Here is a 27780-nt window from a genome sequence, read left to right on the forward strand (position 1 = left end):
CTAGAGAGCACGTCGAAGCAGTCAGAGAAGAGGTGCGAAAGCTCAAGCAGGCTGGGGCTATTAAAGAAATTTTTTATCCCGAATGGCTGGCGAATACTGTGGTAGTAAAGAAGAAAAGTGGAAAGTGGCGAGTCTGTGTAGACTTCACGGACTTAAACAAAGCCTGCCCTAAGGACCCCTTCCCTATGCCGAAGATTGATCAATTGGTAGATGCTACTGTCGGCCATCCTCGGATGAGCTTCTTAGAGCTTTTCAGGGGTATCATCAGATCCCCCTTGCTCCAGACGACCAGGAGAAGACCGCTTTTGTTACCCCATTGGTAACTACCACTATAAAGTGATGCCTTTTGGTCTGAAAAATGCAGGTTCTACGTATCAGCGGATGATGACCAAGATGTTCGAATCACAATTAGGCAAAAGCATTGAGGTTTATATAGATGATATGGTGGTTAAAAGCAAGCTTGTTTCTGAGCATTTGAAGGATCTTGATGCGGTTTTTGAAGTTCTGAGGAAACATAAGTTGCGCTTGAACGCATCGAAGTGCTCGTTCGGAGTTGGGTCAGGCAAATTTTTGGGCTACATGGTCACGCACAGGGGAATCGAAGTTAATCCTGATCAGATAAAGGCTATCCAGGATCTACGGCCTCCTCGGAATCCGAAAGAGGTCCAAAAGCTAACAGGAATGACGGCTGCGTTAAACCGATTTATATCCAGGTCTGCGGACAGATGCAAACCCTTCTTCTCGCTGATTAACAAGTGGAAGGATTTTGAATGGAATGAAGAGTGCGCCTTGGCTTTCCAACAGCTTAAGGATTACTTATCTCGGCCGCCGATTATGTCCAGCCCTGAGCCAGACGAAGTTTTATTTGCCTATATCGCAGTGGTCACTCATGCTGTAAGTTTAGTGCTGATAAGAGTGGATCAAAGAGTACAGAGGCCGGTCTACTGTGTAAGCAAGTCACTGCATGAAGCCGAGATCAGATACTTGCCGTTGGAGAAGGCCATCTTGGCCGTAGTGCTTGGAACGCGGAAATTGCCTCACTACTTCCAAGCCCATACTATCGTCGTGCTCACGCAACTTCCACTTAAAACAGTACTTCGAAGTGCCGATTATACGGGGAGGATAGCCAAGTGGGGCACCATTCTAGGGGCTTTCGATATCAAGTACATGCCTCGCACGTCAATCAAAGGCCAGGTCCTTGCGGATCTGGTGGCCGAATTTACGGAGCTCAGTATGGAAGATGTAGCGGTAATGCCGAGCATGGATGAAAAATTGGTTGGCATGGTTTCTCAACAATACCCTACTCACTGGGAGTTATACGTAGATGGTGCTGCGAACAGGAAAGGTTCTAGAGTAGGGCTAGTCTTGACATCTCCGGAGGGAATCATCATTGAAAAGTCGCTAAAGCTGGATTTTGGAGCGACTAATAACGAAGCCGAGTATGAAGCCCTATTGATGGGAATGGTTATGGTCCGAAGAATGGGGAGAAAGGCCGTGAACGTGTTCTCGGACTCAAGATTGGTTGTGGTCCAAGTACAAGGAGAGTTTGAAGCCAAGGACGAAAGGATGCAAGGTTATTTGAGCCGAGTTAAACGTCTGCAAGGGGAATTTGAATTTTTTAGCTTGCTACATGTTTCCAGAAGTAGCAATGCACACGCAGATTCTTTGGCCACTTTAGCCACCTCTTCAGATCAGGATTTGCCGAGAATTATCCTCGTGGAGGATCTTCATGAGCCCACTGGGATAGGGGGAGACGCAATTCAAGTACACCAGATTCGGGAGAGTCCATGCTGGATGGATGCCCTAATCGGATTCTTGAAAGATGATATCTTGCCGGAGGAGCGAAAGGGGGCTGACAAGATCCGAAGGAGGGCCGCCAGATTCTGGCTGTCCGAAGATCAAAAGTTATACAAACGCTCCTACTCGGGGCCATATCTGTTGTGTATTCACCCAGAAGCGACTGAGTCGTTACTAGAAGAATTGCACGAAGGGATTTACGGGAGTCACACCGGAGGCAGATCGCTAGCCCACCGGGCCCTTACCCAGGGATATTGGTGGCCAAGCATGCAAGAAGAAGCTCGCGACTATGCGAAGAAATGTGATCAATGTTAGCGATTCGCACCAAACATACACCAGCCGGGGGGAATCCTCAACCCTTTATCCAGTCCATGGCCGTTTGCCCAATGGGGTTTGACATAGTGGGTCCATTCCCTAAAGCTGCAGGGAACAGAAAATATCTCCTGGTCGGCACCGATTATTTTACGAAGTGGGTCGAAACTGAGCCTTTTGCCAATATCCGAGATGTGGATGTGCAAAAATTTGTGTGGAAGAATATTGTAACTCGCTTCGGAGTTCCGCATACCCTCATTTCGGACAATGGCCTGCAGTTCGACAGTAGCTCGTTTCGAAATTATTGTGGCGAACTTGGGATCACGAATAGATACTCTACTCCCTCCTATCCCCAGGGTAATGGGCAAGCTGAAGCAGTCAATAAAGTCATAGTTAGCGGCTTAAAGAAGAGGTTGGATGACGCAAAGGGAAGGTTGAAGAGTTGCCACACGTGCTCTGGGCTTACAGAACCACACCTCACAGGTCTACTGGGGAGACCCCTTTCTCAATGACTTATGGGTCTGAAGCTGTCATTCCTTTAGAAGCTAACTTCCCAACTCTGAGAACCAGTTTGTTCTGCCCGGACAACAATGGTGAACTTTTAGAAGCCGGATTGGATTTAATCGAAGAAAGGAGAGAAAACGCAATGGTCCGGCTGGCTCACTACCACCAAAAGCTTAGACAAGGCTACGACGCCAAGGTCAAGCTAAGACCCCTAGAACCCGATGACTTGGTGCTCAGGAAAGTTGTCGGCACCACGAAAAACCCAGCCTGGGGAAAATTAGGACCAAATTGGGAGGGACCATATCGCATCACGTCGTGTGCAGGCATTGGAGCGTACTTTCTAGAGGACTTGGATAGTCATGTAATACCCCGCCCCTGGAATGTAAATAACCTCAAGAGGTATTATTATTAATAGAGTTGTTTTCATGTCTATTTATAATAATTTAACACTGTTTATTCGTTCTTTAAGTGTTTAAACTTAAATCAGATCATGCCTGTAGTCCTCGGACCAGATGATCTCAGATTAGTTAACACTGTTTATTCGTTCTCTAAGTGTTTAAACTTAAATCTGATCATGCCTGTAGTCCTCGGACCAGATGATCTCAGATTAGTTAACACTGTTTATTCGTTCTCTAAGTGTTTAAACTTAAATCTGATCATGCCTGTAGTCCTCGGACCAGATGATCTCAGATTAGTTAACGCTGTTTATTTGTTCTCTAAGTGTTTAAACTTAAATCTGACCATGCCTGTAGTCCTCGGACCAGATGATCTCAAATTAGTTAACACTGTTTATTTGTTCTCTAAGTGTTTAAACTTAAATCTGACCATGCCTGTAGTCCTTGGACCAGATGATCTCAGATTAATTAACACTGTTTATTCGTTCTCTAAGTGTTTAAACTTAAATCTGATCATGCCTGTAGTCCTCGGACCAGATGATCTCAGATTAGTTAACACTACTTATTTGTTCTCTAAGTGTTTAAACTTAAATCTGATCATGCCTGTAGTTCTCGGACCAGATGATCTCGGATTAGTTAACACTGTTTATTCGTTCTCTAAATGTTTAAACTTAAATCTGACCCTGCCTGTAGTCCTCGGACCAGATGATCTCGGATTAGCTAACACTATTTATTTGGTTAATATTACTTTTTGGCCTCTATGAGCTTTCCTAAGTATATTTATAGAAGGTTTTATCATTTGTTTTTTTTTTACATACAGCATTAGACAGGATTGTTCTTTAACGTTGACTGCTATATAAGGTCTTCTTCGGACACGATATTGATTGTATAAATTGTTTGCAAAGCGAAGTAATTATGTTTCTCTATGACTATAATTACCAGGTGAAGTCACTTGTAACGCGAGAAAATCATATTAAACTGCGAACATCAGCATCCAAATAAAAACTAATCCATTAATAAAAATCATGGTTTACAATTTTCTCAACTGCAAAAAAAAAAAATAGAAAGGAAAAGAAAGAAAGAGATAATAAAACAAAATATCTAAGTCTACGTTGGGACTTCGTGGGGAGGATCCGAGGGTAGTTTCTCCCTTTCCAAAAATTCACCCTTTTCTTGCTGGGGCTCAGTGGAAGAGACCTGATCACCTAACAATGGAAGACCCTGGTTAGGCTCAAGGGTAACCGAGGGATGGGGCTCAGTCAAAGGCAGCTCAGAGGCCTCTAGGAGTTGTGCAGGAGGGACATCGTCATCTGGATACTGCCGAATATCTTCGCCATAGAAAATATTCTCTGGCAGTCTAAGATCTGAGTCAAGGGGTACTCCAGCAGCATCCAGTGCTTTGCCCCAAGTCAAGTCGCAGTAATCCCGAGCAACTGAGGGAAATTGCTCGGTGAGACCTTTTTCTGTTGTCTCCACCCCCAACTGATAGGACGCCCTCTTCTCAGCTTCAGTGGCCTCCTTGGCCAGCTGGGCGTCCCTCTGAGCTTCCTCGGCAGCCTTCTTAGCCTTCAGCAGCTCGACGCGAAGCTCCTTCATGGTTTCCCTTTCTGCTGCCAGATTTTTCTGGGCTTCGCTTGGCAACCTGCACTGAGACTCGGCCTGGGTCTCAGCGTTCTTGAGACCAGCATCCAGGCTATCCCTTTCTTGGGTTACCCCTTTTAGCTGCTCCGTAAGCTTGGAGGCCTCTTCCTTCAGGTTTTCCGAGACCCTCTCCGCTTCGGACCTAGCTTGGGCCTCGGCCTGGGCTTCCACATAGGTCTTGCAGTTCCACTCTTCAGCTACATAGACCTGCTGGGTGATCTGAACAAGACGACGGTGTTAGTATACAAACATAGAAAATCCACATTATAACCAAGGAGTGGAATGGGTATACTTACCATGGCCAAATCCCTCTTCAAAGACATGAAGAGTTCATATTGGCTAAAACGCCTATATGAATCCATGTCTCGGGGCAGAAGTAAGGGTTGCTGCAGCGCCTCGGCTATCAGTCCAGCACGACCCCCGTCATAGTTCCTGACCGAGGTCTCCCAAGGAAATGGGACGCTGTTGAGCTCTAGCCTGGGGGACCATATGCGTTGTCCTCGGTGCACCTCGGCCAAGGGAGGCTCCTCTCTGCTCTCCACCGAGGATCCCCTCTTTTGGCGGGGCTCTTTGGCCACCTTTTGCTGCTTGGCCTTGGGTGGCAATCCCTTCTCCTTGTCCTCAGGCTCCATCGGTCTCTTTTTCTTTAAATCCGGTATAGGTTTGAGAGCCAGATCAGGAACCTGTGGAGCGGGAGGAGGTGGAGGCAAATTTGCCACAGGACGAGAAGTCCCCGTCCCTTTGGCTTCAACTTTATTGCTCCTTCTCTTTAGGAGTAGTCTCAGGTCAGACATTTCTTCCTCTGAGGAGTCTTCAGGGACTGTAGTCAGCAACAAAGGAGGTCGGACACAAGACTGTCTATCAAGTTCCTCTTTGGAGTCCGAAGGAATTATTTGGACACCTCCTTCGCTTTCCCCTTCAAACTTGAACTTGTCAATTTGTACGTCCAAGGAGGTGGACGAGGAGCCGACCCTTTCTCTCACAGTCGGCTGTGCAAGGGGAACTTGTTGAACTGGTCGGATGAGCAGCGGAACACCTTGGGGATTGGGGTGTGGAACCGGTGCGAGGTCGTAAGGCGCTAAAAAGTTCTTCCGAGCAACGTCTATGCGCTGCAACCTATAATCACCCTGAGTAATTGCGTTCCCCGCTGGCTGGACGTCGGCTTTCTTGGGGGTGTAACCAAGTATAAGTGGAATGGACCTCAACTGTCCGTCTTCGCTGACGTATATCTCCGAGCGCAGTAGGTAGTTGAGGGCAGGCACGTTGATAAGGCTCAGCCGAGGAGCAGTATGTACCTTATCTGTAAAACAAACACACCAGTTAGATCAGAAAGCAAATATAAAGATAGACAAAGGAATAATTACGGAAAGAGAAAGCCCTAAGACTATGGTTAAAGACCCTGAGTCCGAGAAGGCACACCTGGCTCTCCTGGCTCGGTCGGACAGTGTAGACCGTCGTGCCATGCGCCCGAGACGATCAAATAGTCGTCTTTCATTCCCTTATTGGATTTAGGAAGGCAGGAGAACAGCCTCACGACATCGGAGCGGGATTTAAGGTAATATCCCCCCCCCCCTTTTTGGCCACGACACTCATATAGGTATGCTAAGTCGTGCCAAGTTAGCCCTAGGCCTAATTGTTCATTTACGGCATCAAAGGCCCCTAAAATCTTAAAGGTGTTGGGCGCACACTGATCGGGAGAAAGCCTATGATTACGGAGGTAGTTTAGGGTCACGGGACCCATAGGAAGGGTCATTCCCCCTTCAATGAAGGCGATCATAGGAATTATGACCTCTCCTTCTTGTCGGGCTAACAGTAGTCCCTCCGGGGGGCAATACCTCAGATTTACCCCCTGTGGGATATGGTGGGTTCTCTTGAACTCCTCAATCAACGCCGGACTATCGACGAGATATTGGAATTTACCCATTTCTAAAAGAATGAACGACACAATGAGGAAGATGGTGTTAATGGAAGAAAATGGTAGCCGAGGGGAAAATAAAGGTTCAGGAAGCACCGAGACTTACACTAGCACGAGTGATACGAATTCCCTAACTCGAAATGTAATTTTGGGTGGGATCCTGAAGGCAGAAGATGCAGAAATCCGAGAGGGCGTGAAGTGCTTTTGAAGAAGGGAACTCTCCGGAAGCTCTGAAAATGCTCTGAGTGTTATGAATGTGTGTAAAGTAAGAAAAGTAACTGCCTACAGAGATTTATATATGGGACAAATGGAGCGGTATCATTCATCTCGCTCGAATCACGAGGGCAAACCCTACCCGTTTGATCAATAATCCACCGTTGGATGCAAGAGACACAGCCGCTTGAAGTAGTTGATGCGCTACTTTGGGAATGAGAGATTTACAGCGGTAATAATGAGGCGCGCGTCTCCACAACCTCGCGCGTGTAAACAGGGGCATTTATGACCTTTTACTTCTATTGATTTCTTCTGTTTTATTTTATTTTCATCTTTATCCGTTCATTCCCGCGTATCAAATCAAAATCTTATTCTTTCTTCCCGCTTGCGTGGGAAAAAATAAAATTTTGAGGGGCTATTGTGGGGGAAAAGGGGTCAGGCCCAAGTTAATGGGCCGAATGCCCACGAGAGGACTGTTTCACATCCGAAAAGAGGGATGCGGAGAAGACAAGGCCCAGAGTGGAGTGGAATCCTCTCGGTGAAGGATCATCACTGTCCGAGGAGGATATCTCCAGTCCGAGGAGGACATCTCCTGTCCGAGGAAGATGTTTTGCTCTGATGTGATATCGGAGACTAATTGAGTAGGGGAAAAGCCCAAATGATTGTCCGAGGACTCCACCTGATCAAGATAAACTCAAGGCATATTCAGGAACGATAAGAATGGGGAAATATCTGAGGGAAAGGCTGCTGCCACCGTATTCAATGCATTGCAACAGCTTTTCTGGCCGCATTTATGTGGAGAAGACCTCTGAACAGTGCATCCTAACCTACCGCCACTTACACAGAGATGAAAAGAAGCTGCCTGACATGACAAGTACTTGAGCAAGTTCATGGATGGGGAGCACGTGGACGATGGAGATGAGGGTAAGAGTGACTATAAAATGGAGGGGAGCACCTGTCAATGGGCCTGGAAGAGAGGAGAAAGAAAAGAGGGAGAAGAAAAACAGGAGAGTGTTTAAAACTATCAATGTATACAAACTGATCATACACAGTTGAAATGGTTAAGATCCATTGTTATTAATCCCTTGCTAATTCTAGTTCTTTGACCCATACTCTACAAATTAATTATCTTTGGGTTTACGTAACGAATTTGAACCCTACAATAACATTTGAGAGTGTTGATGAAAATGCTCTAATAAGGTAACTTTAGCTTTACAGTAAAAGTAAAGTCCATGTGATCTTTTCATTTTAAAAGGAAAGCTTACGTGCCACATATTCAAGCTTATCTCATTAGATATATTAATAATATCAGTCCTGAATAAAACTAAAAAAAAAAAACTAAAATATATATATAAACTAAAAAAAAAACTATCAAAACAAGTTTTTTTTTAATATACACAAGATTGAAATTCTATTCTAACTTAATATAAGTGAATATGTATATGAACTCCCTTTCTATAGACTTAAACTTCAGTCTTTACCTCCCACACTCCACAAATATTTATACTTGTACAATGACCATCGCACTAAGAGTGTGTGATGGTTTTAAACAAGTTTTTTTTTTTTTTTTTTTGAGAATGTGGTTTTAAACAAGTTTGATACCCAAAAAATTTCATAATGTTTTTAATAACAATTAAGATAAGATATCATGTATGTGAACCTCCTTTCTAGAGATTTGAACTTCGGTCTTTACCCCCACACCCCACAAACATTTATACTTGTAGAGTGACCATCGTATTAAGGGTGTGTGGTAATTTTAAACAAGTTTGATACCCAACAAATTTCATAATGTTTTTTTTATAACAATTAAGATAAAATACCATGTTATGATCAATGTACAATAAAAATTATGTTAATAATAATCTCATCTCATATAAAAATGATATCATATTAATTACAATCTTCTACTTAAAATATTATGTAAAAAAATTATAAAGTTTAGTGTATTTTTATTTTTTTTTACTCATAATAGTACTAATTGATAAATGAACCAATTGGTAATTATTTTTCTTTTGTTTGTTCCTTTAAAAAAGTAGTCCACTTGTTATATAACATCTCTCACATTGTGTAAATTTCACGTGTGAATTGGGTCCACACAATATGAAAGAAATGTTGTATATAACTAATACTTAAAGATACAAATATTTTTTTCACATATTGTCTTATACTAGCCACTAGTACTTGGGTTAATTGCAACTTTTTTTCCCCCTATAATTAGCAATTTTCCTCGTAAACTTCAAAACTGAGCAATATGCAAGTGTACACTCACAACTATTGGTAATAAGCCCTATTAAAAAATATTGGTAATAAGCATTTTACTCCCGATTATTAGGATTTTCTTTAAATTGAATTGATTAAAAAATAAAAAATTTTCGAAAAATATGATCAACAGAAGTTTGTATTGGGATGGGACAATGTGCTAAATAACAATTGCGAGGAAAGGTCATTAGTTGCAAAGTTTATGAGACATTGCAAGTAACAAATGCACCATAATAAATGGGAAAATACTGTTTGCCCAACTTTTTACTTGCAAAGTTTTTTTGGTTTTTTCATTTTTATGAGATCGGTGTTGTATTTTTGGACCTATCCGTGCGGACGAAGCCTCAATATATTTGAATTACGTATTTTAATAATTTAGACATGACAATTTCTAATTAATAAAATCGTCAAAGAAATTACGTGAATTGAAATCCCATCTACAACTAAAAGAAAACCAATTAAAAAACAATTATCATGAAACATACCTCATGAGTTTCAAATTCTATCATACACATGCGATCCTATTCGACACAAGGGGAAACCCTGTTAGAGAAGCCAGGTCATGCTAATCGAACAAATTATCAGCATAGTTTTGGAGTCTTCAGACAAATTTCACAAGAACTATTTTGTTTCACAATGTAATCTGTTCAGCAATGAATACCACATTGCGTATCACCCCTAGAAAGTGGTGCATCCTACCCTAGCTGACTAGATAAAAAATGGGTATCCATATATGTTACAAGCCTTCATTGGGGCCATATTTAAATTTGTAATGTAGTTCCTCTTATTGTTCAAATTCCCAGCTCTTGTGAAGGTAATATGCAACCACCTCACATCCATCTACAGTGAAGAAATAATCCATCCTGACTTGTGTTGGAAACCTTCATACTTCTCAACTATATTTAACTTGGCTATGTACATCTCCTAAGATTTCAGGGTACTCCTTGAATATCTCCACAAACTAAGACCTATGACCGCCATACCAGCAATGCCTGCTAAAATCTGCCACAACAAAATAGAATAGCAAAAATTTGAGATACAAATTTCAAAAAAAAAAAAAAAAAAAAAAAAAAAAAAATATATATATATATATATACACACACATACTAGAGCACACCCTCGTCAAGAGATAATAGGGATGAAATGGATTAGCTTACATCTTTACCCCCCCCAATCTCTCCCCTCCAAGAAACAAATGGTAAAGCAATACACATCAGGGGCAGATATAGTCAAATTAACAAATTAGGAATTTTGCTGAAATTTTGGAACGAATTAACAATATACACATTGAGAATGTTGTAGAACTTCTAGAGAATATTTAGAATGTTCCAAAAACTCCTTGGAGAATAATGGCATGTGCACAGTGCACTAGATACACATAAGTGGTAAAACATGCATAATCATGACTGACCTTTGCATCTCTGCGATAACTGGTCTTAATAGATCGAAAGAATGATTTCAGTAACTTAAAGCGTGACATCTGGGGCATTAGAATCACTGCAGTGTACTGTTTTTTGCAAGGATAAGGTAGTATCCTCTGAAGTGCCAACTTTGCTGTTTCTGGTGTCAGAGATATTCTAACTTTGGACCGCCCATCATCTATAATCTGCATCAGAGAAATTATTACAGATTTAAGTCTCTAAGATTTTTAAAAAAGTATAATACACGTTTCTACCCTACTATTGTTACTAAAATGGCTGCATACAAATGGAAGCTTGGAAGTGAAGATGAAGTGCTTGCTGAGCTGCAATTACATGCCCAAGCATTACATTTTCTTTCTTCAGCTAAAAGATGAATAGAAACATCAAGGTATGGTGGATACTTAAAATCGTGACTATTCAGCTAGAATGTTACTGTCATTGCCAATCCTCAGTAGCAATATTGTTTAGAGAAGTATCCAAACTATTAATTGCTTGGAACTACTTTTTATGTTAACCAGGTAAGCTGTATTTGAGATTTTTACAAGCAAAGAAAGATTTAGGAGAAAATACCATTTTGAGGTCACTATTAATTTGGTCTCTAAATTTTGGTAGCTGTCAATTTGGTCTCTACTATTTTCAACTTGTAGTCAATTTCCACTAGTGAGTTAACCATAGAGACCAAATTGAATACTACCAAAATATATGAACCAAATTGACAAGGGACTAAAAATGTAAGTACCAAAGAATTTTTTTTTTTTTTTTGTTGCTAAAGATCTAAAAACACGATATTAAATACTAAGAATTCTTATTGAAATCCAGAACTCTATGCATAAAATAGTAAAGTAATGGTGCAATAAATACTAAGAATTCTTATTTGCTACACTTCAGAAGCCAAGAAGACAATTAGCTGTATGCATCTCTCACCACATATTGTTATTCTGAATATTCTTGTACCTTAAGGGTCCATTTGGTTAGGGAATGAAAAAGTGAGAGAACAAAAATGGGGAGGAAATGGAAATGTGGGAAGATAGAAAACTTTTTTGTTTAGTTGAGAAGAAAAATAAGAGGATAGAAAATGTAAATTGTATAAATTTACTCCTATGCCCTTATTACATAATATATATGAAGTAATTTTTTTAATCACTAAATTAAAAGATTATTTATAATTAATTAAAATTAATTTATAAAATTTAACATATTACACATATTATATTATATTAATTTTCTGTTATTATAATTTATATATAACAATTATTTTTTATTTTTTAATAGAAACACTATAATGAAAGTGTTTCCAATATTAAGGGGGAAAAAACCAGGACAAAGACGTTGTAGTGGACAAAGAGCAGAAACATTGTGTTTGAAAGAGAAGAATAAGATTAGGTTTACATGAAAAAAAGAAGAAGAAGAAGATAAAGACATGTGGTTGGTAGTTGTAGTTAACATTATAATGAGAGGGACAAAAATGTAATTGCAACAGGCTGAAGCAACAGCCAGCACAATCACCAGAGTTTTCTCTCCAAATTGGAGAGATTACATTTTGGCGGGCCCAGAAAGAAATACTTGAGCCCCACCAAAATCTTTCCCCTTTTCTCTCCAAACCAAACAACCCAAAACACTATTTTCTCTTCCCCATTTTCTATCCTCCTTGTTTTCCACCCAACCAAATGGACTCTAGGGCCAAATAGAAACATAACACATCGCCAATGAGTTTAAACTCAAATGCCACCACCTCCCACATAAGAATGGGGTAAAGAGGGTAAGGTTATGGGTTCAAAAACCATTGGGGTACACTTGTAAGCTTATCAATGAAAAAAAAGAGAGTAACACTTGTATGCAAACAGCAACTTAGGCTGGTATACAAACACAGTTACAACCACCAACCTCAAAAGAAGTGCCAACATCACCAGAATAGATTCTTGACTGGTAGCTGCGTAAAATCCTGTCAAGCCAGAAGTAATTCTCCTGAAAAAGCATAAGTAAATCAGCATCAGGAAATGAATGGTAGTAAATTGCTCTCATTTCTCACATCCATGACCCTTAATGCTTTGGGTGATTGCCAAAAACAGATGAGAAGAAAGTCGAAAGTTTTAATGCAAAGCAAGTTGAAAATGGTGTGTCTAAGAATCATATAGCCTTTTCTCCATCTTTATGACGACCATATTTTTTGATAAGTCATCTTTTTGACAACCATGTGGACCACCTTTTTATGAAACACACAGCTATGTAAAGAAATTCTAACCTGAAGCCCATTTTCATGGGCTCTTTGCTCAATTTCAAGGATGGTTGAAACATCCTCATCTGTAGGTCCTTCCTCTTGAAGAAGTAATATCTCATCCAGAGCAAGATCAGCCTGTTAAGAAATATACCAAGAGCTAGAAAGTGAGCAGATAGGCCACCGAATTATTAGACCAAAAACCAAAAATAAAATACGACTATAACAACCTACCAGCTTTGTGGAGATTGCTGGATCACAAGAGAAATTTATGCTAATATCACCACGAACATTACCAGTTCGAGAAGGTTTATTACCGCCAAGAAATACTGAAACACTGGCAGAGTAGATCTGAATGCAGAGAGGCAATTAAATAAAAACAAGGCCAACAAATATTATGATCAAAAGAAAGATAAATGACATGCATGCAGACCTGCCCATGCTTGAAACGCAGAACCTGCATTAATTTTGTCTCAAGAAGTTTGCTCAGGAACCCAACAAAGTGAATCTCTTCTACCTGCCATTATTATTATTATTATTTTGGGTTTAATTTATTCTATTTCACAGATAACTCACTATAACCCATCAGTAAAATGAAAGCCAAGAAAGGCCTGATGGCAATCCATTACAGAAGTATTTAATTGATAGATCTAAAATTAGACATACCATTGTTCCACTTTTCAGCTCCACGGGAAAGCATAACAGAACTGAACATTGTGCTTCCACCATCGGGCTCCGGACCACTTCTCTACAAGCATATCCAATGGTTAAAAGGGATTTGAATTCTAAACAAAATAAAAAAGAGGCATCCACACAGGAAAATTCCAATGATGTTTCAAATGTCAACAGAAATGTATGGAAGCAACAACATTCAAAGATAACAACAAAGAGGAGGAGGATTTAAGAACGGGTGTCCTGTCAGAGAAAAAAAAAGTGGAATGAATAATTCCTCCAAAGAAATAAGATGAGAAATCATCACTGTAAAGTCAAGGATAATTCAGGATCATTAGCCGGTCCAACTGAATCCATAGATGACCCTACCCTTCCTATTACATTCCAGAAATATGTTCAACTACTACCATCACTCAAAATTATATGGCTGTATACGAGCATGCGTGTGAGATTACACACATTTGCTGATTACCTAACTATGGTTGATGGAAAAGTGAATGGTAAGCCTTTGAGGTCATCACGGTTAAAATGCATAATAGGTTCAGGAGGCCTTGGTATTCCACCCTGCATGCAGAATCACAAACCCAGTTAACATGGAATATTTACCATTCCATGCCTAACTAGAAACAAAAAGAATCTATTACTTACCAAATACTGCAATATTAAGGGAAGTGCAATCATCGGAACAATATTCCCTACAATCACAACAGTAAAAGTTGATGGATCTTTGAAACACTTGTTGAAATATTCACAAGCTCTTAATGGATCAACTTTTTGAAGGTCACTTATTTTAATGGGCTACACAAGGAAGAAATTGACAGCAAGTTAGAAGGAGGGCGCACCCATCTTGAATCAGTAATTTTTAAAACAGGATATCAGGCACACCTTAAAGAAATAGGAGTTTCCATAGTTGAGCTCCTTCACACGGTTTGCAAAAGCAGTGTAAGGGTCCCTCTCTTGAGCACGAACTGCTTCTTCGGCCATTTGCATCACTATTTTGACATCTTCTTCTCCTGGTGTTACATTTGTTGTAAATAGTTGATAGACAAGCTGCCAGAGCCAGAACAGCATAATTAGAACTGAAAAAGCCATGAACCCAAATAAAACCCAGATCTGGTTGGAAGGAGGGACAGGCACAATAGGAAGCAACAACTTTGTGTACAATCCCCAATATGCAAGCTTAACAAGTTCTAACAAATGAGACTTTGGACATGAAACAAACCTGCAAGGCAGTTTCCAGGTCTGATGGTGAACAATCACCATAGAAACTTCTCATGTATGCTCCAAGATTCATACCGACTTCAGCTCTCTTGCCAGCAAGCATGTCCATTAATACTGATGGTCTATAACCAAATACACCAATTTCTCCAGCAATGGTTGGTCCCATTGAACAAGAGAAATATTCACTCTCTGGGAGTTCTGATAAACCCCCATATGAGAAGCCTGTAAAGAGAACCTGTTGGAATAAAGAGCCAAAAGAATTATACATAGCACCTGTAAGTCATGCTCAGGTTTAGATCATATATTCACTTTTTTTATTTATATGTAAGAGAATCTTTATTGAAAAGAAGCTGCGAAAGTAGCCACAACAGCCAAAGACTACAAATCAGGTGAACAGCACCCAACCACAACAAGGCAACCAGCCGTAACAAGATCAGAGTACAAAGACCCAGCCTAATATACCAAGTGCAGAACAAACCAAACACCCAGCACAAAACCACAGCCAGGACACAGAAGCAAAGCCATACATAATAATCACTTCTGTAGGCCAAAAAATAATTCACAGCCAAAAAGTATAGAACAAGAGCCCCTGTATATTTGAGGTAACGTCAACAAGAAACAAGTTCTACTCTCAATGAGAACAGGAAACAAAAAGGAGAATTGATAAATGCCCCTTCACAAGAGCCTTCAAGTAATCAAGTTCTCTCGATAATGACTAGTCTCCTTTAAGATGCACCAGGGAATATAAAATAAAATAAAAATGAGAGCATAAAAAAAGGAGAAAATTAAAAGGAAGTTCCTCTAGGTTTCAAACTTGACCTTCAGTCTTGCAATTACACACTATAATAACTCCTGCAAAGATTGAACCTAAATTGGATTCAAGTTCATATCCCTCTGCAACCAACACTTAAGCATGTAATCCTAATCCCCAAAGTTCACATATAAGGCAATCTATGCCCTCCAGATATGATAGACCAATTTCCAGATCTTTCGTGCTTCTGCTTACAATTATGAAAGGAAAAACATAAAAATGGAGACTTACTCCCCAAATGACTGGAAAGGAATCTAGTCGACCTTGATCATATCACATATAGGAGTATTTCAAATCCATTTCTTTCTAAGATCTAAGTGTGAATTTTATAGCCATATAATTAGTCTTAAAATGAAATTATATGATATGAAAGACTGAAATTTACAATAGAACTAACCTTTGTTAGTTGAGTTTTAGTTCTCTTACTAGTAAGCACTCATTCTTCCAATGATCTGTATCATTTCATAGTTGACCAGGCCAATCCACTAATTTTTTTCCATTGGAAATCACAATACCTTTGTTTATATTCCTACAGTTTTCATAGTTGTTTCATCTCATACCCAACTTAAGAAACTCATCCATTAGTTCCTACCATAAAAACTGTTAATCTTATGCAAAGGACTTCAAAATGCAAGATTTACTTCTATGTTTCTCCCAACTCTATCCAATAATTGTTTCTATGTAAGTTCAAAACTTTAAGAATAAACAAATACATCAGACCAACAAAAACTCATAAATATAGCAAATTGAGGAGGTAATATAAATGAGATTTTACATATAATTCCATTAGATAGTTCTTTTCACTACAGATATTCCAATACCTATACGGTTTTATACCTGGTCATCAAGAAAGTCTGTACACTTATAGCAAACTCGCATGCCATTTGATAGAATTAATTCAGTAGCTCCAACAATTGGATATTCAGACTGCTGCACAATATTCCTGAGACAAATTATTTGCAACAAAAAAATTACATTCATATAATCAAATTGCAAACGTAATCTGTTTTGTAGATTCAGATCCTCCTAAGTAGCACAAATGAGCTGTCTCATTGAGCTAGTAAGGAATATAGAAGAAAAAAATGAATGCATCATGTATCAAATTACATCCAAAGACAAATAAAAGCTAGTCAATGCAAATAATGAGAGTAGTATTGTAACGACCCAAGGAAAAGCGCTAGCCGCATCTGCGCTATACCTCAAAAAGACTATTCACAATTGAGGCTCCTTGTAGTCGTTAATAAAGCCCAGATCTACTCAATAAATACCCGATGTGGGACTCATCACATACCCACACACATCACACAATCAATCAAATTGAGCCATCACAATCTCCCTCACTTAAATCCCTAACGTCCTCGTTAGGGCCTACTTCGTGGGGTAGTGTCTCTAAGCCTATACGGGATTACCAGGCCGGCTCTAATACCATATGTAACGACCTAAGGAAATGCGCTAGCCACATCGCGCTATACCTTAGAAGAATTAGTCCCAATTGAGGCTCCTTATAGTTGTTAACAAAGCCCAGATTTACCCAGTAAATACCCGATGTGGGGCTCATCACATATCCATACACATCACACAATCAATCAAATTGAGGCATCACAAGTATACAAAAAATAAATAAAATAAATATCCTCAAAATACTGATCTGCAAAGTGGTCCAACTTTACCCCGAATTTGGCTTTGAACTGACAATTTCTTCTGGAATTTGTTCATCATCCCAACGAGAAATGTTCATCTCTTCCTCAAGAGTATTGATCCTCAACACTAAATTCTTCAGATCATCTACTGTTGCAGAAGCTCGAGGCTCAATTGTCTTTATGACACAGCTGCATGATGTTCTTAACTTTTCTGAATATTTGGATACCTCTGATGCCGTTATATCTATGCATATAAGAGAGCATGGTGAGAACAACCATATATATTTTCATACTTGGTCTTTTTCAGAAATCTTAGAACCAGTGCATTTATAGATACAATAATAGTTACTAACAAGGTAGAAGAGTTTTCTGGAGTTGAGCCTCATATTCAATCCCAACAACAGGTTCATTGCGCAGAAAATGCTGCAACCAAAAAAAAAAAAGACGAATTTTTTATAATGACTAAAAATTCAAATTAACAATAAGATGTCCCAAGAAACTACAATTGGGATATACTTGTAAATATTCATCCCGCAAGCTTGTTGATTGCATTTGATCACGCTCCAAGTAGGCAGATTCAATCTCTGACATCAGTAAGGCTCGAACAATAGATATTTCACGTTCTGAAAAACCATGTTGCCGTACCTTTGCAACCTGAAGCATAAGAGCTGTTATTAAAAAGGTAAACATTTTGAGAGAGAGAGAGAGAGAGGGAGAGAGAGGGAAGATAGAGGAAGTTCTATAAACAAATAAAAAGCAGACCTCAATCAGCATTGACTGTAGGGCCTCAACAGTCCCTTTTTCTTTACAAGATGAAGTCATTATATAGGCCTTTAACGGACGCACTAGAACATCCGCAGCAGCTGAGCATGAGAAATAGGGTGGATCCCTTCTACGAGAGATCTTAAAGAACCTTTGGTTTAGAGCATAAAGAAACATGGATTCCGCAAGTAAATCCCTATAGTCCTTCACCGTTTTTAGCTGATCCGCTTGCATCTTATAGCTAATCATAACTGCAGACTGTTTTTGAATAAAGTCAAGATATTGCTATTAAAATTACAATTTCCATGTGAAAGCCTACTACTCACATGCTCTAAAAAATGTGCAGAAATATTTGTATGAACCAAGACTAAAATTTATTCTGTACTAACCCCAGCAGCTTCAGATTCAACAAAACATGAAAAACGTGGTTCCTCATGAGATGGAACTGTAAATGTTGGTATAAGAGGAGGCTCAGGTGCCGAACTCTTTTGTCCGAAATGAGTCTTTATCAACTCAACTACACTCTGTGAGAGAGAGAGAGAGAGAGAGATTGTCAATAAATCTTAACCAGAAAACCTAGGTTCCGTGTGAAAATTTATACATAAACAAAACAAACCTGCGTATTAGAAAAATCTCCAACAGCTATCACTGCCATATTAGATAAATGGTACCACTTCCTATAGAACTGCTTCACAGTCTCATGAGACACTGTCCGAATTACCTTCTCTAATCCAATCGGTAAGCGCTCAGCATACTGCAATTAATCAGAGGATTTAAGAAGCAACATGAAATGATAAAACAAGGAAATTGAAAGGCCAAAAGCAGTTTGTGTGTTACGGTGCTGCTATATAGAAGCGTTATAAGAGAAGGCTAGTAAAAGTAAAACATAATTGCATGTACTCATCAGGATAGCTAGGAAAGAGAAATGTTTAATGCAATAAATGTGCAATTCTATCTGCAAGAGAGCCTCAACAATGAATTGATACAATAATTAATCATTAAGATATGAAATATTAACAAATTTATTGTATTTAATATCAGTACCTGGGAACCTTCCATCATCAGAACCCAATGTGCATCCTGCATTCTTCCAGCAGCATTCCGATTCCCTCTGTACTCTTCCATTACAGCTCCTCTTTCTTTTTCCAAATCATCTTTTGAGACTCGAACCTGCATGGAACAAGTAAATATACGAAATGAAGTAAAAATTTCAAAAGTACCAAACATGGTGGATAATAATACCTCCGAACTAAATTCTGCCAGGACCGAAATGGCTTGAGATAACAGTTCAGGCTTGTCAACAGGAACAAACATCTCATAGACAGTGTCATCAGCACAAGTTACTGCATTTTGACAAGCACCAAATTCTGCCCCAATACTTTCAAGGAATTTGATAATATCATGATTTGAGTATTTCTTAGTGGCACTGAAGGCAAGATGCTCAACTATGTGAGCAACTCCACGTTCATCCTCCTCTTCCAAAACTGATCTGCCATGAAACCAATAAATTAGCTTGTTTGACATTCTTTATGTATATAGTCAAATTCAAATTACACCTAGTTTAGTTCTTTTTTTCTTTTCTTTTTTTTGATAAGACACCTAGTTTAGCTCTTTATTAATACTACACCACTTAATATTTTTTTGTATCGGACTAATATTTAGAAAATCAACTGTTAAACTACACATTCTCTTTATTCTTGAGACACATGCCAAATTTCCTATTAATCGGACGTTATTTACAATCTAAATAAAAAACTCATGTTTTATATATATTTTTAAAATACAAAAAACTTGAAATGTAAACTTTTTATAGATTGTTTAGTTATTGATCTCTGATAATCTTGATATATTGCAAGCATGGAAGATATAAAGAGACAATCTAATCCAACAAAAGATTTGTCAAAAAATATATCCAAAGAAAGTTATTAAGTGGTATAGCATTGACAAACTAACACCAGGTATAACTTGAACCTAATGTATAATAAATATATAGCCTTCAACTTAGATACGAAACCTATCTATTATAGTGAGCTAGCTTAGACCAAACACTCTATATACCAGGTAACACTTCTTCCACGAAAGGAAAATTTATTAAAGAAAGGAAACTCAAATAATAAAGCCTCCTAAAGAATTGCAGTTGTGGTTTAAGAGATCCATGAAATCAACTAAAGAGTTACAAGATACCCCAAACATAGTACAACATTCAAAGAAAAAATGCAAGAAAATATTTACAATCCCAATTACAGATATGTCAATACTTTGAAAGCTCAATTATTCTGCTCTCTCCACAAATTTTCCACATAATACAATGAGGAGTCACATCATATTTTAATACACGGGATTACCAGTACAGCAGGTGGATGAGTGACAAATGTACTTGTTCTCCTTGCTCAATGCCTAGGGTTTGAATCCCACTATGACCAATGAGCTATAGCTCAACTGATAATTCCTCCTCCCATAATGATGGGATGCAGGGTGAGGTCATAGCCCATTGGATGCATGTGTAACTTACCAATAAATAAATAAAAGAGTACGAATCCCACTGTGCTTATTTTGCAATGGATGATAGTATGATACCTACACTTATGGCTCAGTTGAGTATAACTTTCTAGTCAGTCCCTGCCAGACCATCCTACCCTTTTTCCTAAGTGGGAAAAAAACCCTCAAGAGATTGTGATTAGTGGCTTTTTATGAGAAATACAAATAAAATTTTACATTGGGTGTTTTTCATTTTCAGAAGGTAAATATCATAAACCAAATTTGAATTGCATTTGTGTAACATACATATTCTATAATCTCATGGTAAAAGTAACTTTCTCTACCGTTCTCTTAGCTCTTATCGAGGATGCTAACATGCCATTTAGTGTGCGTTTGGGAATTGATGAAAAAAGTTTTGCTTTTTGCTTTTCGTCTCAGCGTTTTTGCAAATAATTTTAGCTTTTTGTAACACAATTAACATAAAAGTTACCAAAAAGGCAAAAACTATATCTTTTGATAAACAATATGCAAATAAGCTATCGGACATAAGCAATTCCCAAACAGACACTAATTAATTGTTCTCAACCCAAAGCATAATTCACACTGCTCCACACATAAAATAGGTCATCAAGTCGAAATTTTGCCAAGTAGGTCAAACCCCATACCCCATATTCTTGCAGTACATAACAGATTCAAACAATTCCCCATTTGAAATAGCATACTAAACTACTGTCAAACTCACCAAAACTCAAAACACAGCCGCATATAATCAAAATCAAACCAACCCAACAAACAAAAACAAGTGTTGGGCACATGCATATATATACGAAGTACAACAACAAAACCATAGTCCCTAAATTTTGGGTTACACTATGGACCCTCAATAGATTAATCAATGTCTCCACCATTCTATCATATATATATAACATCATAATCAATCTGCATGTGATCTTTTACTGATTCTGCCAATATATGTAAAGCACTTTAAAAAAGAAAAAGATAAAGGAAGAGATAAAAAAAGGGAAAAATAAAATTACCCAACTTTGACAGCAAGAGCAAGAGCAGCTCTCATTCTGGGTTTAGAATTGGAACGGACATAGTAAAAGAGACCATTGTCAAGCCTGCCATAGTGAACACCAACAGGTTGTTGAGCAAGGACTTGGTCCATTTCCACGTTCACTAGCTTCAGGGACCTGAACCTACGTTTCTTTGGGATCTGTGAGTTCTCTGCCGGAAGTAAATCCATCCCAGACAGACAGACAGTATAAACCCAAAGAAAGAATCAACTGTTGAAAAATTCTGTGTTTGTGTTCGTTCGTACGTACCCACTAGGCTCTTCTTTTATAGGCAAACAAAAAAATAAAATAAATTTGGTTTTTGCAGCAGCCAAAAGCTTCTTTTTTATATTTTAGTCTACTCCACTGGCTAAAATCAAATAAGATTAATTTTGGCAATGTTCTGGTGGTGCTTTTGGTACTTTACTCAACTGGGTTTTGATCTTTGAGCATCATTGTGGTTTTTGGGTCCACTCTATCGCTTCGACACGCAATGGGGTCACGTACATGATTGTGTGTTTGCACTTTGCAAGGAAAAGACCATCAATGGACCTCGCATAACAATTACTCCTATATTATTAGGTCAGGTTGGGGATAGCCGGAGGATAGTTCCTTGTCTTTTCAAACTATAATGAATTGAATTCCTCACTTCCAAAAAAATATTATTTTTTTTATAAGAAAAAATTACAAATTTTCCCCTTCTTAATCATATTTTTGGAATTTTTAATGGTAATGTTTGATTAGGGGTTGTTCATCAAACCCATTAGCTCACAAAACCAACCCAATCTAATGCAACTTGATGCCTCATGTTGGTTTTATTGGGTGGTTGAGTTAGGTTGAGTTGAAATTTTATTTTTAGTCTTAAGTAAGAGAATTCGGGTAGATAGTTTTTTCAACTTATCTAACTCATCATAACTTGTCATGTATATAAGTTCATTTCATTACCATTACCTTAATTTTTTTTTTTATAGTTTGATTTATTTTAATATTTTGAGAAGTAGTTTTGATAATTTTGAAAACTTGGTCTATAATTCAAGCATATTATAATGGTTACATTTTAACCATCTAAAATTCGGGTAAAAATGAATTCATTAAGAGGTCTTTGGATAAAACCTCAATAATTTTATTTTGGTACAAATGAAAATTTATGAATTAATTGTGATAAGGTCAAACCACAAGGGGATAAATTGTAGTCTCTAAGAAAAATATTTGTATACAAATCATGTGAAATTTATAAAATTTATTTAATATTTAAGGAATGACCACCCTTATACTACAATTCTACAACAAATTATTTTTCTATTATATTTTTTTCTTACAACAAATGAAGAGAGAGGGGAATTTGAACACATGTTCTTCTTATAATTGGGGGAATCGTATAATGTCACTAAGCTACAAGATTTTTTGGTTATAGCATCGTAAATCATGCAATATTAAATGACATCTCACATCAATAAAATAAAATTATTCAATATTAAAAACATTATGGAAAAAAATTTTGGGATTTTTTAAGAATATTAATTTGGTCCTCAACTATTGGTAAAGTTCAGGGTGATTATTGAACTATTTATTATGATAATTTAGTTTGACTTAAAAATCGATTAACAAAATTAGCTGATGTGATAAATGCAACACATACTAAAATATTATTATGAAAAGTGTTAAAAAAAATTTAATCAAGTCAATTTCAATTATTAATTTGATCAAAATTAAACATAAATGAGATTCAATGATGGCATTTACTTGATTAAAATTTGAAGCTTGAGGGACTAAATTGACACAAGTAAATAATAATGAATCAAAAATTGAACTTGACGTGATGATTGGATTATCAAATTAGTAATTTTTCTCCTTTCCTTTAAATTCCTACACGCCTAAGTGCATAACTATTATCCTAATTAATGACATTTTTCTTTTTTTGCTTGAACGAAAATGATTTATTCAAAACAAGAGGATTACAACAAAAGGCCATCATCCACACAAACACACTATAAAGATGGGGAGAACCAAATAAACCATTTATCATTACTAGTTAAGTCATGGGCAATAGAAGGAACATAACTCAAAGGAACAAGAAATATTCGAGATTTCCTCAATTAGATTGGATATTTGCCAAGATGGAGCAATGGCAGGAAGGCTTGCATCACAATTAATTTCGATTGAGTTTTTGGGTGGATTGGTCTATTGGGGGTCCCTCTTAAAGGTAGTTGAGAATTGGTTCTTAGCTCTGTGGTGGCTTTGTGCTCTTGGAACCCTAGGAAAATGCCTCCTTGAATTTCTAGCATAGATGGGATTAGGCATTAGGTATATAAAAGTATGCCTAATGACATGCTTTTATACCATATACAAGAGCATAAAAATAAACTAAGACTAATGCCATACTTTTATACTATATACAAAAGTAACCCAAAAAAAAAAAAAAAAAATTATGACCAAAATGTCATCAATGGATTTTAAAGAGATCAAACTTTCAAAAGTTCTCAATAGACGTGAAAAATATGTCATTAATCCATATATTCCAAATTCCATTTACTTTAGTATTATACAAAAGTAACAAAAAAAAAAGTTTTAAGACCAACATACCTTCAATGATTCTAAAGGGATCAAACTTTTAAAAGTTCTCAATAGACATATTCCAAGTTCTATTTAATGTAGCAATAGTTCATGAAGTTTTTGAGATATTTTATTGGTAGGAAATATAATAGTCTAATCAAAAGTTGTGACTTGTGACACCAATTATACATATATAACAAATCACACTCAACAGAAAAGTTAAAACAAATAATTAACTAACCAAATCACATCTTCTCCCAAAAAAAAAAAAAACTAACCAGATCATTAATTTGAATGAAAACCAATATAAATCATCATTAAAAATACTTCAATTTACCTTTCCCTCGATTATTTTTTTGTTAAATGAGACAAATAGATAAAGCTCATAAACAAAAACTATGAACCTAACAATACATTATACCAATGTTCCATTTGAAAACTTAGTGTGAAATTTATTTTATTCCGCACGCAATTTCTTTTCCTTCTTTATTTGTAGACCGTCTTTTGTGCTATGTTGAGATGCTTTAATTAGTTTACGCTTCTTTAGCTTATGCTTCTTATTGTTCCAAAAGAGTTGAAATTTTTTCATACTTTGCGGCGATCTGTTGGTTCCCTTTCTTTCTTTCTTTTTCCCCTAAAAGTTTAGACAAATATGAATTCTTATTCTTCAAAGGTTAAAATTATTAAAAAAAAAAAAAGAGGTGGACAAAGAGCTTTTAGCTTATTAAAAGTTTTAGGTACGGAGTAATGTTTTAAGATTCTTGAGAATGTTAAAATTTCCACGTCATTTTCATTTCAAACAACAATTGGAATCTTTTTTAAGAATAGGAAATTAAGAACCCAAAAAGATGTTGGATTGAAAAAAGTCATAAAATCTTAGAGTTTTCTGCTTATTCTATTTATTATTATATAATAATGTTAATGCTCAATAAAAGCATTCAAATTACATTTTAATTTTCTGCAAAGTGTAATAAAAATTAGATTTTATATTTCTCTCTTTTCTTTTTTTTTAATCTAACATTTACTATCAAATAGATTGGCAACCCACCATGGGGGATGGGGTTCGGCCCTATAAACCAAGTGTGGGGGCCTTCCTCCTTTATAGGGGCTGTGCAAGCCCATTCAATTTCTAATTTCTATGTCAAGTCAAGTGTCCCTTCTATTTAAACTACTTCCAACCCATTGAAAACAATTTAAAGTTCATTTAAAAATCTAACTCATTTAAATTTAATTTCAATACATTTGGAACTAATCCAAATTTTCTTACCAAAAATTATTATTAATTCTAATATAATAAATTTACATGAAAAAGATTTTCATGTTTAAAAAAAAAATTGAATGTTCATTTTCAATATATTTTCTCAATAGCTTAATTTTCATAAATTATTTGAAAACATACAATGGTATTAATAGGGAAAATTTGAAGAATTTTATCAGTATTAGTTTGAATTTTGTAAATTCTAATATTATTATTGTTGCTGCTATTATTATTATTCAAGCAAAAAATGTTAATATTTATTATCAAAATTGTATAGTGAATATAATATGAAATTATGAAACACTACAGTTGAAAACAATTTTTTAAAAATAAATTGAAGTTATGAAATTATTTGTAAATCGGGTTTTTAAAAAAGATGAGACAAAATTAAAATCTACATTTATAATTAATACCCCATGTTTTGTAAATGCTAAAAATTTGTCTAAACTTTTTTTTTTTTTTTTTTTTGAGATGGAAGATAGAAATATATATTACTAACCAAATCAAGGTTACAAGGAACCCAAATGTGCTTGGGAAATAATGATTACTTTGGTATTTTTTGCTACTTAGTTGAGGAAATAATGAACAATTTATATACTTTACAAAATGTTAGCAGTACAAGGTTTAAAGAATTGACAACCATTCAAAAAAGAACATTAAGAGCATTAAAATCAATTTATCTAAAATTTTCTCTTTATACTTTTTTTTTCCTAGCCAATTTTCAAAACACCCACATTCAATTCTTTATTTCCTTCTTCATTTTATGAAAATATTATCTATATCTATATATTTATATCTAAAAACTTAAGCATAGCATTTATTGTTGTTGAGCTCCTGTTGCACCATCTCATCGCCACATCATTGGCCACATAATTATTATTTTTCTTATTTATTTTTTATTCCTATTTAAAAATATATATAAATAGATTATTGATTTTACACATTCTTCTTGGGCGGTTTTAATGTTATATATAATTTTGCTTTTACATATTCATCTACTTTAATTTAAAATTTATTTTTATTCTTTTTTAAACAAAAAAAATATAAATAGATTATTAACTTTACACATTCATCTTGGGTGGTTTTAACATTACATATAATTTTGTCTTTACATATTCATCTACTTTAATTTAAATGTTTATAACTAAATTTTATATTTCTCTCTTTTTTTTTTTTAATCTAACATTTACTGTCAAATAGATTGGGTGCCCACCATGGGGGATGGGGTTCGGCTCTATAAACCTAAGTATGGGGCCTTCCTCCTTCATAGGGGCTGTGCAAGCCCATTCAAGTTCTAATTTTCTATGTCTATGTGTCTTAAACTACTTCAAGCCCATTGAAAACAAATTACAGTTCATTTAAAGCTAAATCTAACTCATTTTAGTTAAAACTCATTTAAATTTAATTTCAATACATTTGGAACTAATCCAATTTTTTTTTTTATACCAATTTTCAATATATTTTCATAATAGTTTAATTTTCATAAATTATTTGAAAACATACAATAGTATTAATAGGGAAAATTTGAAGAATTTTATCAATATTAGTTTGAATTTTGTAAATTCTAATATTATTATTGTTGTTGCTGCTATTATTATTATTCAAGCAAAAAATGTTAATCTCTATAGATTAATAGGTTTAAAAAAGTTAGTTATCACTATCTAAATTATAAAAAATACCCCTAATTTAATTAGATATTCTTTATTCCTAAGAAATAAAAGTGAGGTTAAAATTTTAATTCAATAAAAAAAAATAAAAAAAAAAAACTATCGGATAAATTTCCTCTAACTTCCCATTATAGTCTTAGACAGATGCAAACTCCTCACCTATTTCTAAAAAACAAAAAACGTCCAATCTCACAACTCACATCTTCTCACCCCACGTCTGATGAACTACAAACAAAAACTCTTCTCAATTCTTCCCAATAGATGAACGTGGTGTACAAGGAAACTTCCCATTAAAAACAATTCCCACCCTTCCTGTCACAAACTACAATCTCTTTCCTAGGATTACTATTCCTAATTGAAATATGAATTGTGACAGGCGGCTACTCTTTGTATAATGCAATGTTTGTGGTTTAATTGAATAGAAGAGTTAGAAAGTTTTGTGCGGCACTAAGGGAAAAAAAAGGTGATTTTTAATGTACTCATTTTTTTTCCTTTTTAATGATTATTTATTTATTTATTTTGGGTTTTGAACTGCTTTCTCTTCGTATTTGTTTGTACTACCAAAAACTCAATGAGATCACTTTTCTCTTCTCTATTGCCCTAACCACATTTCTGCTACCTTCCCTCTCTCTTTATCTTCTTGCTCTAATGTAAACTTTTCCCACCCCCCCCTTCTCCCCAAGCTCCTTACATTTATAGTTCTAAATCAGTGGTGAGGTTATGATTACTCTCTGATTTAGTGCGGTGGGCGGTCCAGTATTATCGAACATAAGTGGGTGGTTAGGTGAGAGTGGGAAACGGTGAACATGGCCTTGGAACTTGGTTCCCCAATCCGCAGATATGCTCGGCGGAGGTGCGCTAAAAGGAACCGCCGGGCATACCCTGCACGTTATGCTCGGCTGCCGGCCGCGATAGTGTCCAGTAAGGATCTACCGAGTAGAAGTAGGAGGCGACCCTTGGGCCAGTGTTCTGTAGAGTTTCGGGATGGGCC

At 36.6% G+C, this 27780-nt stretch overlaps 2 protein-coding genes across 3 annotated transcripts; one reads left to right on the forward strand and one right to left on the reverse strand.

The window, feature by feature from the left end:
* Positions 1-339: 339 nt before the first annotated feature.
* Positions 340-2112, forward strand: LOC136067449 (uncharacterized). The gene has a single exon (XM_065773347.1). The coding sequence runs from the start codon at positions 340-342 to the stop codon at positions 2110-2112; it is 1773 nt and encodes a 590-aa protein (XP_065629419.1).
* A 7382-nt stretch (positions 2113-9494) lies between these two features.
* On the reverse strand, positions 9495-21902 carry LOC112039686 (zinc protease PQQL-like). 2 transcript variants are annotated; one of them, XM_024072578.2, is made up of 21 exons: positions 21294-21902; positions 19021-19267; positions 18823-18948; positions 18395-18532; positions 18168-18302; positions 17779-18036; positions 17533-17670; positions 17370-17439; positions 17047-17260; positions 16214-16319; positions 14567-14800; positions 14230-14394; positions 13993-14142; positions 13817-13908; positions 13339-13420; positions 13106-13189; positions 12907-13023; positions 12700-12810; positions 12342-12422; positions 10448-10642; positions 9495-10038 (listed from the first exon to the last, which is right to left on the reverse strand). In XM_024072578.2, exons 1-21 carry the CDS (start codon positions 21500-21502, stop codon positions 9961-9963), a joined length of 3030 nt encoding a protein of 1009 aa, XP_023928346.2. In that variant the 5' UTR covers positions 21503-21902; the 3' UTR covers positions 9495-9960. The 2 variants fall into 2 exon arrangements, with proteins under 2 accessions (XP_023928346.2, XP_023928347.2); XM_024072579.2 differs by having other exon boundaries at positions 19021-19262; positions 21294-21404.
* Positions 21903-27780: the final 5878 nt, after the last annotated feature.

This window comes from Quercus suber, unplaced genomic scaffold (assembly GCF_002906115.3).
Source record: "Quercus suber isolate HL8 unplaced genomic scaffold, Cork oak 2.0 scaffold_73, whole genome shotgun sequence".
Taxonomy (NCBI): Eukaryota; Viridiplantae; Streptophyta; class Magnoliopsida; order Fagales; family Fagaceae; genus Quercus; species Quercus suber.